The 12,500-nt window shown below is 44.5% G+C and overlaps 1 protein-coding gene across 1 annotated transcript in view; it reads left to right on the top strand.

The window, feature by feature from the left end:
• gpr158a (G protein-coupled receptor 158a) overlaps positions 1 to 12,500 on the top strand; it is a gene marked incomplete at its 3' end in the record, with an annotated part of 65,164 nt that overhangs the window by 8,674 nt on the left and 43,990 nt on the right. Inside the window, 1 exon segment of the mRNA XM_084443676.1 lies at positions 10,051 to 10,156. Within this exon segment, the coding sequence (XP_084299802.1) occupies positions 10,051 to 10,156 (106 nt within the window).

Here is a 12,500-nt window from a genome sequence, read left to right as displayed (position 1 = left end):
AACTGCCTTTAAGGAAAGGAGAGGACTTGGGCTGATTCATTTAAACATAAGAAGTCTCCTTCAGCAACTAAAAATAAATTAGATCATCTGAAAATCCTAGTCTCTAGGCTTAACCTGATGTCCTGGTCCTGTTTAAAGTCTGATAGTGACTCTTCCATAGTTGTGCAGCACTATAATGTATATACAATTGATAGATTAGGCAGGAGTGGTGGGGTTGCTATGTATGTAAAATTATGCGTGTCTGTCTCTGTTGTGAATGCCATCACCATCCCAAAGTGTTTTGAACTGCTTGTACTAAAGTACAACTCATTATTTGTGGTTGCTGTTAACAGGCCTCCCAACACTGAGGTCAATTGATAGAATAGCTGACATATTCTCTTTGTATTCAAATTCTGAGATGATTGTGTTGGGTGACTTTAATCTGGACTGGCGGAGTGTTGCTTCTGGTTACCTGAAAGAAGTGAGGTAATCTCAGCCTTTCACAGTTGGTTACTGAGCCACTAGGCCGAATCCCCCCCAAAAAGTTGAATCCACCCTTATTGATTTAATCTTGTCCAATAGATGTGACAGGATTTCTGCCTGCTGTGTTTTTGATTTGGGTATAAGTGACCACTGTCCAACGGCTTGCGTTAGATCTACAAAGCTGGTGAAAACAAGGCCACACATTGTCTTGAGGAGAAATCTTAGATCTTTCAATGCCCAATCCTTCTTAGATGACATCACTGACTGTAATAATCTATGCTTGGTTGAGTCTAATGACATGCATGTTGCCCTTGACTCTTTTGTAAAAACATTCAATTACTTTGTAGATAAATATGCCCTTTTTAAGAGGACTAGGATTAAAGATAGAGTTGCGCCATGGTTCTCTAGTGAGCTGTCTACCTTGTTTAATGATAGGTCCCGTGCCAGATGCACAGGGGATACCCAAGACTGTCTTTCTTTTAGATAACTCAGAAATAAATGTACAACAGCTATAAGGAAAGCTAAATCTGATTACTTATTGGATTTAGTCTCTAACTCATATTCAAACCCAGCTAAATTCTGTGGTGCAGTGAACCTAACTAAAAACAAATCATCTAGCTCACTGCCCTTGTGTATTCATGTGGAGAATCGTGTGATCTCTGATACAAATTAAATCTGGCTTGCTTTTAATCAGCACTTCTCTGAGGCAGGGCGCTTATTTGATAGCTCGTGTACTGGGCTGGCTCCCTTGGACATTAACCCTGGTTGCATTCCCACTTCAGAACATGGCTCTCATTTCTCCTATTAGCCCTTTACACCCAACAAAACTCTAGGAATCTTGCAATCCATAGATCCTAAGTGTTCTACTGGCGAGGACAATCTAGATTTATTTGATGTTATTTACTGTGTTGCGGATACTGTTCAGGAAGCCATTGTTAATCTGCAGCTTGTTTTTAATGTACTACAAGAAGCTCTCACCAATCAAACTAGTCCTAAATCCTAGCAAATCTAAGTTTATGTTGTTCTCTAGAGACAGGACTATTGATTGTGATCGACTCCACCTTTCAACTGCTAATGGCCTGCATATTGAGAGTCATGGAGTACAAATATCTTGGTTTGTGGTTGGATGATAAATTATCTTTCAAGTTTCATTTAGATAATCTAGTCTCCAAATTGCGGCAGAAAATTGGCTTCCTGTACAGAAACTATTCTAGCTTTCCTACAGTATGTTCAGTAGGAAAATAATTGTTCAAGCTGTTTTTCTATCAGTATTAGATTATGGTGACACCATCTATAGACATGCTTCTGTGACAACATTGAAACCCTTGGACTACTCCGCCCTAAGATTTATTATGGGTGATAGATATGACACTCACCACTGTGTTCTTTATCATAAGGTGGGCTGGCCATCTCTTTCTCTAAGGTGTAACTATCACTGGTATTTGTTTATTTTCAAAGCCATTATTGGTAAACTTCCAACTTATATTTCGTCTCTGTTGGACTGGAGCCTTGGCACCTACCAGACCCGATCTAATGATCGGCTTGTTCTCAGGGTTCCTCGAGTGCATTCTGAACTTGGAAGGGCTGCTTTTTTCCATGATGCTCCTTATACTTGAAATACCTTACAACAGACTCTAAAGCTTGAGGTCCTTCCTTCAGTCACGGAGTTTAAGTCCATGGCTCTAGACCTATGTACTTCAACCTGTAACTGTTTTTAATTATTATTATTGCACATTGCATTTGTTCTGTTGATTTATGTCTCTGTGTAATCTCATCATCACTATAAATGAGGGAAACCTCAGTGCTTCACGAATATAAACGAAGTTTTGAAATGAAAATTCAGAGTTGTCGTTTGGTTTGTGTCTAGTAGCCTACAGTCGTAATGTCTTGTGCTTTTTAATAGGGAAGGCATATTTCTCTATTGAGAAATATGTTAATTTAGGGAAGTTTTTTAAAAGTAGCAATCGCGCAGTCTTAAAGTCGCACTGAAACGGACATTTGTGATCATCTAACTTCCGTAGTTTGACATATTTCCAACGCAAACAAGCTATGAGGGTGGGACATACGTTTAGAGGAATTTTGACAAGTGGACGGGTTTTAAGAACTTTAGACAGATTCGATAGAAGGATAGCGTTGATTGACGGGTGGATGTCGTGAGATTATTGGCCTAAAATCTAAGGTACCTGTTGTCGTCACTGCACGTGAACTACCGTTTTCCAGGAAGTAAGAGATTATATACTTTGATATAAGATTACAACAAAAGTATAATTTAGTAATTTTTTTGGCATACATCGTTGAATAGGTGAACACTATGACTAATTATGTGAACCAAAATGGGACAGAATGCTTTTTTCTTTTCAGTGCGACTTTAATGCGCTGGGATGAGAACATGTTGGAGAGGAAGAGAGCTGCCGGGAGCCACTTAAAGCTCAGTTCTATGGCAGAATAGGAAAGCACTCAGGAGAACGGCGTTCGTTGTTTTCTGTGACAGTACCGCTGCCACGGGCGTTTCGTCTACTTTGATGACTGGTGACAGAACTCAATAAAGTGACCCGGGGTCGCATGGAGGCGGCGGCAGCACCCAGCCCGACGGCCAGCGTCGCATTAGCTTCTGCTCGCCCTGTCAACTCAATGCACTTCCATCACGTCGGAGACATTGTCCTGGAGAAAGCTTCTGAAATCGCACATAGAGATCAGTCTTTCAAATTGTATGAATGGTGCTTTTGGTTCAGGGTGTTATCTCCATAATAATGTGGCGTAAAAATAAAGTATAAAGTACTGGCATGTGACTCTGGCTGGGCTACTTCAACCTATTGTACTGTATACTCTCCATCAAGACTTTCTATGCACTCCTAATCATTATAGACTAGTGCAAAGTGCCCTTTCAAAATACACTTGCCTTGACAGTTGCGCCCTCATTCCACTATAGTATGATGTCCATGTGCTTGAAAGAATCTTGACAGCAGAAGGTCCCCTGTTGCATTCGCTGTGCTATATAGCACCATAAGCCAGTCATCCACGATTTACTGATATACTGTATCACAACAAGTCTGCTGTGTGTGTCTGCCTGTATCAGTTTGCTGTGTGTGTGTGTGTGTCTGCCTGTATCAGTCTGCTGTGTGTGTGTGTGTGTGCCTGTATCAGTCTGCTATGTGTGTGTGTGTGTGTGTGTGTGTGTCTGCCTGTATCAGTCTGCTATGTGTGTGTGTTTCTGCCTGTATCGGTCTGCTGTGCGTGTGTGTGTCTGTCTGTATCAGTCTGCTGCTGTTGTGTGTGTGTGTGGTTGTGTGTGTCTGCCTGTATCAGTCTGTTGTGTGTGTGTGTGTGTGTGTATCTGCCTGTATCAGTCTGCTGTGTGTGTGTGTGTGTGTGTGTCTGCCTGTGTGTATCAGCGAGGACCCATCCTGCTCATGCCCATTCACTACTTTATTGTCATGCTATTGCACATAATGCGAGACGCAGCCTACATACAGGGAACCAAACATGCTTCTCTCAGACCACAATGAAACACACACAGGACCACAAAAGGCCTGTTTGTATCAACCTCCTAGGGGGCGGGACTGCATTCCCAGCAGTATTTCTATTGGCTGGCTTGCCTTGAGTGCAGTAGATACTGTTTGTATGCCAGAGCAGCGCATCGTGAAAGAACGTACGGAACTCCGGAGCAGTATTATTATTGGCTAATTTTAATTTGGTTAAAATTAGCCAAAACGTTAAATTTCTCAGCCTCACGCGACACATACACATCCTTGGGTCATGAGTAGAGTGTTTATGAGATGATTTTTAAAGCACTATTAGCATTAGCTTCCCGCCAAAATGGTCAAATTTCCAATGCCTGTGATTTCCTTTTTTTTTTTTGATATCCGCAACTGCGCTGACATGGTACAACACAGTAGTGGCCTCTTCATGCTCAGCCTGTTTCACTTATAAGTACTTGAAATTTCTGGTCTTTTTGGGGGGTTTTGGGGTCTCTTATTCTTGGAATGGATATCATATATTTTAACACTCTTTAGGGAGACAAGCACCATGCATGTCACGTAGGCTACATGTGCAATTCCTGACCAATCAGGCTTACGATTTGTTAGAATAAACTTTTTATAGATTTTGACAAATTCGCAACCGTCAGAAAAATCCATCATAGCGAACTTTATGGGTTCTTGAGGCAAATGTTTTCCCCGTGAGGAAAGGCACAAGCAAGTATACCTGGTTTCATACATTTTCATCAAACAGGGTGGAAATAAAATAAAATAATTTTGAAATTTGTTTTGAATTGGTTACTGTATGCCACCTATGGATGAATCATAGTCATTCTTTCTGGTGTATGTCCTTGGGTGCTTAGCAATATACCTGCCGCATATCAACTTCAATGCAGTTGCTGGTTGTCATATTCCGGTTACAGGAGTACAGACACGTAGGCTACACACGCTCCGTTTCTCTCATTATGGTATGAATATGACCATAATACTGTATCAGTGTGTCACAACTCACCGAGCACACATGACCGTTTCTGCGCCGGGCCCTGAAGTGTGATTACCCATCACTGCCAGATTAACCACTAAAGCCCGTGTGAGCACCACCATGCTTGTCTGGTGGCTACAGTACGTACAGTAGTATCTGATCATGCAGATCAGTGAGAATGTTTCTACAGTAGCTTTAAAGACCACTTTTACTTGAGTAGTAAAATAGCTTGTACCAACCATTATCCAACCTCTCCTTCTCATTGTATAACATCATGCTGAGGAAATGAATTTCCAATCAAATGAATAGTGTAGAGAATGTACGGTAACAATTACTCTTTTCAGAAACAAGCTCAGTTGAAAAGTATATTTAAACTATTGTAATATAGCTTCTAAATGTTTCACTGAAAGACCAGACAGACTAATCAGTCTAAGCAGTTGAGCTTTTTGGCCTGTATAGTAGATATCATCGTTTTGGACTGGAATGAGATTAGAATTAAACAGTTGCTTTATTTATTAATTTACATTTTAGTAAATGAGCGCTCATAGTAAATGTGCCAGTGTTAGCTGAGTAGCTAGTTTTCAACTGCTGTCCCTGGGCAAGATGTTAAGTGCCGATAAAAACAGTAAGAAAGACATTTTAAACAACAGATTAGGAAAAGATTACATAAACAACACAGTAAAAAGACATTTCATGCACATTTACAACATACTAATTAACAGACAAGAAATGAAAATATAATACAAAATGCAGAGAGAATACAGGAATACAGATTACAACGACAAAAAGCAAGGACAGTACGAGACAGTACTAACAGACAATGGCATACAAGCAGACAGACGTAAAGGTACCACATGAACGTTGACCTTCAGACTTATGAATAAGGTAGAGTTGTACCTGCTGAAATGGAACAAATGGGAAACCCATATTAAAGGACCCTGATAGAAGTTTGAATTGGCATACTGTATCATTAATCCCTCTATACCCCAATATATTGTGTACCATTGAAAAACACTTTGTTGTTGTGTTTGTTGTTATTTAATTTTTGTCTCACTGTTCATTATGTATTATGTTGTGTTTTGTGTATTGTCTTCTTAAAATAATAAAAACTATAAATCTCCCAAAAAAAAGGTACCACATGAACAGGCAGGCAAGCAAGCAGGCAAGGTCAGGAGGCTGTAGTGTGACCAGGGCTGTTTTGGTCACATGCCTGATTATTTCTTAGCCATGTTTTGAGAGTGTGCTTGAATGATCTGTGTGTTTCAGTATTGCGGATGTGAATTGGTATGGAGTTCCAGGTCTCAGCAGCTCTGACTGAGAAGGCTGACTGGCTGAATGAGCTTTTCCTCTGTTTGTATTTATTACAGGTGAACACCTACAATGGTATCCGGGAACCTTACTGTATATCAAACCGTACATGTAGTCAGTGAAACAATGAAACGGGACTGAAAGGCCTGCACAATACAAACATGAAAAGTGGCCACGACAGGAATCGTGAACGACCACATTATGCTTTCTCAGCGCCGCGAGGCTAATGCAAGGCTAATGCAAGTCTAATGCAAGCCTAGTTGTGTGGCTTCACTGGCCCATTAAAAGTGGTGGAGCCTTAGTGGTGCTCTCATCCCTTCTCTGGTGCTCTCATCCCTTCTCTGGTGCTCTCATCCCTTCTCTGATGCTCTCATCCCTTCTCTGATGCTCTCATCCCTTCTCTGGTGCTCTCATCCCTTCTCTGAGCGGCCGGTAGGCCACCCTTAAATGGAAGATAAGAAAGGGAGATGGCTTTGAGTCCCGAGACCGTTCCTCCTCCTGCTCCCTGGGATCCTGCCGTCTGCCTGGCGTCACCATCCTGATCACGTGGGCACACATTCTGCTCCCCAGACCAGCCTGGGCTTCTGCCCCATACACATTGCTTTCCAGAAAGGACAAGATAATGGGCCAATCAGGGACTGTGCTCGGACTGCTGTTCTGCCCCCCAGTGGGGACGCAGCCCCTGATTGGCTCTGCGTGACAATGAAACGCGTACTGCTGGTAAAACAGCCTCCGTAACTTTAACGTTAGTAGAATAAACACAAGTGCAGTTATTGCAGAAATAGACCAATAATAGCTGAGTAAAATACATTTTTGCTGTTGTTCCGACTGGATTTGCCAAGTTTAGGCTGGCTGGCTGAAGGAGTTTGCCAAGGCAAGTACTCCCGCCACTGAAATGGTCCAGGGCGGCTGGAAGTCCAGTCTGTATCACAAAAGGGATGTTTTTTGGCAAGAACGTCTGGCGTCCAGGCTGGAGTCTGCGAGCCGGAGAGGCTCAGATGACCACCGTGATGCTTTTTTGGAGACACTCTGGCCGCCCAGATTGAATGGCACTCCTGACACTGGGCTTCACCGTCGTGTTTGACTCACAGTTCCAGCCGGGCATTTTCAGAGGCCTCAGACAACTACACACGCTAGTGTCTTTTGTGTTGGGGCCATATGTCTACTTTTTGCTGTGGCACTAAAACCTGCCTGAGGAATTTGCTCAGGGACAAAACAAACAAGGGCTAGCCTTGGGCTGCGTTCCCAATCGTGTATTTCCACACTATATACTGTACTATGCCAAAAAAGGATGTAGTATGTCCCAATACATAGTATGCCACATGCAGTATGGAAAAAGTACCAGGATGTCCTACTACATCCGGTCGTATTTTGCAGTACGCAAGCCAGCACACCTTTCTGGGTATTCTTACCCACAATCCTGTGCTCAGCGGAAGTTGTGCCACACAGGGGAGTCGCGCCGGAAGCGTTTTAAAGAATCCCAGCTGTGGACGAATGTCGCTTCATGGACAGCGACGGATGTGGTCAAATTTCAAGGCGGATTGTTATGCCAAGCTAGTATGTCCCAATTGGATGCAAACTGCGTGCAAAGTAGGTACTTTCTAGGAGCAGCTGTAGTACGTTCCTGTGGTAAAAAAAAAAGAGCGATTGGTGACGCAGCCATGGTGGGATCACGGGCTGGTTCTGAGTTGTTGAGGATGAACAAGAAGAGACAAGCCAGTGTGTTTCATCAGGACCTTGTGTGCGTGTGTGCGTGTGTGTGTGTGTGTGTGCGCACACGCATTTATGCTCGTAGGAGAACAGATGCCTGTCTATCTGGGAGTAGGCTGACTGTGAGAGCAGCTCCAGCCAATCGAATGGAAACACGGACAGTCGACATGCGCAGGTGACAGTCGGCCTACACAGCTGTGTATTAATCAGCGCTGTGCGTGCCGTGCACTGTGCCTACTGTACACCCCCCCCCTACGCAGCTGTGTGTGTTTTTGATTATGTAACTGGGGTTTCAATGGGCTCGGAACAGGCGTTTGTCACAAAAGAGATGAACAGCAGTGGGCTGAAACACAGTGAGCTCATTGCTGCCCCCGGGCCAGACCACAGCAGCAGTTATTAATAACAGCAGTGTATTCACCACGGAGAGTATGCACTCTGCCTGTCCTCTGGGAGCACTGTAAACCAGTTGTTCCCTGGCACCTCCAGAAGGTGCCTTGCTAGCAATGTGTGTGTGTGTGTGTGTGTGTGTACAGTATGTGTGTGTGTGTGTGTGACACACGTGTGTACATCAATCAATCAATCAAAGCTTTATTTGTATAGCGCATTTCATACCCAGAGGCAACACAATGCGCTTAATGTGTGCGTGTGCGTTAGAGGAAAATGTAAACAGATATACAGTACACACTGTAAAAACAGTTACCACGGAAGCAGAACTATGAATGGCGGCCAGCCACTCAGTACTGTATACACACACAGTAGATCCTGTATCAAAATTCAGTTCATAGACGTCTACTGGTTGTTATTTGATGTCGTACAGTAGCTTCACAAGAACATACAGCCTGTTTTTGAGAACAATTATTTCTCATGGAAGACAGGCTTCTTTCTTTTTTTTTCATCTCATGTCAAGCTGTTCTCAAAATCACACCAAGCTTGCCAACCGCAGGTGCAAGAAAACCAGGTGTGAATACCTATACGCCGGAGTAAAAATAAACACTCCACTACTAGAGCCTCTCCCACACACAGCCGGTCTCCACAGAACTAAATTGGCCATTTGTGAAATGATCAGCCCGAGAAAAGACTTTCTATTCTCTTTTATTAGCATGTCTCTGAGAGCATCACAGACTGCTAAGCATTATGTAGGTCCAGGGGCAAAACGCATGAATAATAGAAGCTCTAGCACCTAAGGTAAAATGCCTAATTAACACATCAGCACTCATACTGACTTTGTTCTTCCAGCTCCCGCTGGTGAACTACAGTGAACCACTAGCTAGATGTATGGTACAGTACTGTATGTGTACTGAGTAACTTTGGTGAACTACTAGCTAGATGTACTGTATGGTACAGTACTGAGCTAACGCTAGTGCACCACTAGCTAGATGTACAGTATGGTCTGTAACAGTGTAACGGTGGTGAACCACTAGCTAGATGTATGGTCTGTGTACTGAGCTAACGCTGGTGAACCACTAGCTAGATGTATGGTCTGTGTACTGAGCTAACGCTGGTGAACCACTAGCTAGATGTCGGTATGATCTGTAACGGTGTAACGCTGGTGAACCACTAGCTAGATGTACTGTATGATCTGTAACAGTGTAACGCTGGTGAACCACTAGCTAGATGTACAGTATGATCTGTAACGGTGTAACGGTGTAACGCTGGTGGAACTCTGTTTATATCAATGCTGGCGTGAGAGGAGATCTGGGGGAAATCAGTGTTTTAAATGGTAATTGAGATCGTCACTGTCGGATGTGTGTGTGTGTGTGTGTGTGTGTGTGTGTGTGTGTGTGGGAGGAAGAGGATTTCTGAGGATTTCTGAGAGAAGTGGTTTGGTGTAATGGCTGTTTTTTTTTATCTTCCCTAACCGGGTCACTGCATCCTGACCTTGGGCGGTGATTTCAATTCACTGATAGGATATCAATTCAGCTAGCTATGTCTATAAATACAACTGCTACTGTAAGTACTCTATTTAAAGGCTTACTTTAGATTAAAAAGAGTCATTGAATTTGTATCAGTATCCTATTTTTGAGATTTAAGTAACATCATTCTACTAATCTCCCTGTCATGCTCAATCAGTTTTACCTTGGACTGACTCTATGGTCTCTCTCTGTGTTCCAGGGGAGTGGTCCGGGTGGATGTGAGTCTCCAGGATGTTGACATCGATCAGTGCTCTACCGACGGCTGGTTTGCCGGGACCCATCGATGCAACCTGACTACTATGGACGTGAGTGGTGTCTGCTGGAAGCGTGGACCAGTCAGTTGATTGATAGTCTCCCGTAAAACCAACACACTGACCCGGACACGCTCGCTCGGTCACTTTGCACGGCAAAAGGGCAAAAGGCTGCGGTTAAACTATGGATTGTGACATCATCGCACAGTACATCAGGTCACGCGCTGCGTCTTGCGTGTCCCGCCCTCTTAATGTTCTCATGCTGTATATTTCCTGCGGACTTAAAGCTTCTAGCCAGGCAGTTCAGGATCATCATTAAGAGCGATAGATTTTTTACGAGTCGTTGTAGATCAGACTTCTCTATAATACATGTGATGTAATGGATTGCACAGTGAGCTCTTTGAATAATTAATGACTCTCTTTGTCTCAGCATCTCAGCCTCTCTGTGTGCAAAGATGAGAGAGGCTAGAAAGAGAGAGAGGATAGAGAGAGAGAGACCGGCAGAGAAAGAGAGAGACTGATTATGCATTACAGTTTGTATGTTTCTGCCAGCGAGGTGAAGAGTTTACGAAGCGCCCGAGTTTGTTAAGCGTCACCCTCCGCGTGTCGGAGTGCGTACCTGCGTCCGCCTGCCAGACTCGGGCCGTGTACGAGGTGACGCTTGTCGACGCGGCGGACTTGAACGTCTGGCCCCGCCACCTACGGCGACGCGTCTGGCCTTGAGGTAACAAACACAGCGGCTCTGTGACAGCACGCCCTCGGAGCCGGAGCGACGGGGCCACCTGCTCCAGCGGTACGTTCACATCACATCTCTCCCCCACACCTGATCGAGCCGTGACCCCCCCCCCCCCCCCCCCCGACGACTCGGCGCCGAACCTATGTCAGCAGCGGCGTGTCTCTGTCACACTCCCCGGTTGGCTGTTTCTGTGCCGGGCCGGGCCACGGTGAGGCAAAGCAGGGGTGATTGTGAGCGGATGTTTCACCGCAGATAATTCCGTCTATAAATACACCGCAGGGCTGCGATGCAATCAAGGCCCTTGTGGGGGTGTTGTAATATGATAGATAGATAGATAAATAAATAAATAAATAACAAAACAGCAGTGTGGCAGAAACCCTTCATGTGCAAACTGGGGATTGGTTTGGTTCTGTTACACCAGCGCTCCTCATCGCACAGACAGAGCGCCCCCCCCCCCTCCCCCCAGCGCAGCGACGCCTTTTATGTCCGATGGTTTCTGTAGCGCCGCCGTGGACGAAATATCCCATCCACCCCTGCTCTTGATTTGATCACCGGTCGAAGGAATGTCCTGGATCTCGTTATGGATGTGCGCTAGGCTAGCAGAGAGGCGACTTCTTCGCCGTGATCTTGCCGAGGTCATTTTACACTGCAAAAAACGCCGGCCCCACATTCTACACCGAACGATACAGTTTATCCCCACAGAAGTCTCATATATCCTCCTGTCCCTAAACTGAACTATCCGCTAACCTCCAAAATAAAGGCCCGGATATTTCTTTCTTTCCTTGAGTGTGACAGTGGTCTGTTGGAAATGCTTCTTATTTTCCTGCCTACAGCAGATGTGACAGTTGAAGGTTTCCTCAGCACCCTGCCATATTCTGCCTTGGCCGTCAAAGCTGTCGTTTGCTCCGCCGAGCGCGCTGACGAGCCAGGTCTGAGACAGAGAACGCCGTTGCGGTCTGAATCACGGGGCGGCCAGGAGGAGACTCAAATAAAACCAAAACTAGACCGTTGGGGAAGAAACGCACAGATGACAAACAGCACACACTAACCAACCAACCAACCACAAAAGCAGATGCCTTTTTCCAGATACATCTGTTCTTCCTTATTGATTATTTTTACGTGTATCTGTGCGCGCATGTGTGTGTGTGTGTGAGTGTGTGTGTGTGTGTGTGTGAGAGAGAGAGAGAGAGAGAGAGAGAGAGAGAGAGAGAGAGAGTGAGTGTGCACGTGTGTGTGTGTGTGTGTGTGTGTGTGTGTGTGTGTGTGTGTGTGTGTTTGGAATTCTACTAGCTCTAGCTCTCAGCATATAGTGGTGGAGGTGATTCAGTCTACTGGTTGATATATGTTGCATCTGTCATATAGTGGTGGAGGTGATTCAATCTACTGGTTCGTACATGTTGTTTATCTGCCATATAGTGGTGGAGCTGATTCAGTCTACTGGTTGAGATATGTATGTACAGGTACATACTGTAGTGATGGAGGTGATTCATTCTACCTACTAGCTGAGATATGTCTGTATATCTGCCATATAGTGATGGAGGTGATTCAATCTCCAGGCTCAGATACTGTATATCTGTGTAGGCTTATAGTGGTGGAGGTGATTTGGTCTACTGGTTGAGATATGTCTGTACAGGTATATAGTGATGGAGCTGATTTGGTCTA

The sequence above is a fragment of the Borostomias antarcticus genome, assembly GCF_949987555.1.
Source record: "Borostomias antarcticus genome assembly, chromosome: 9".
NCBI classification, from domain to species: Eukaryota; Metazoa; Chordata; class Actinopteri; order Stomiiformes; family Stomiidae; genus Borostomias; species Borostomias antarcticus.
Note: the sequence above shows the minus strand (reverse complement) of the source record. Positions and strands in the feature narration are given on the sequence as shown.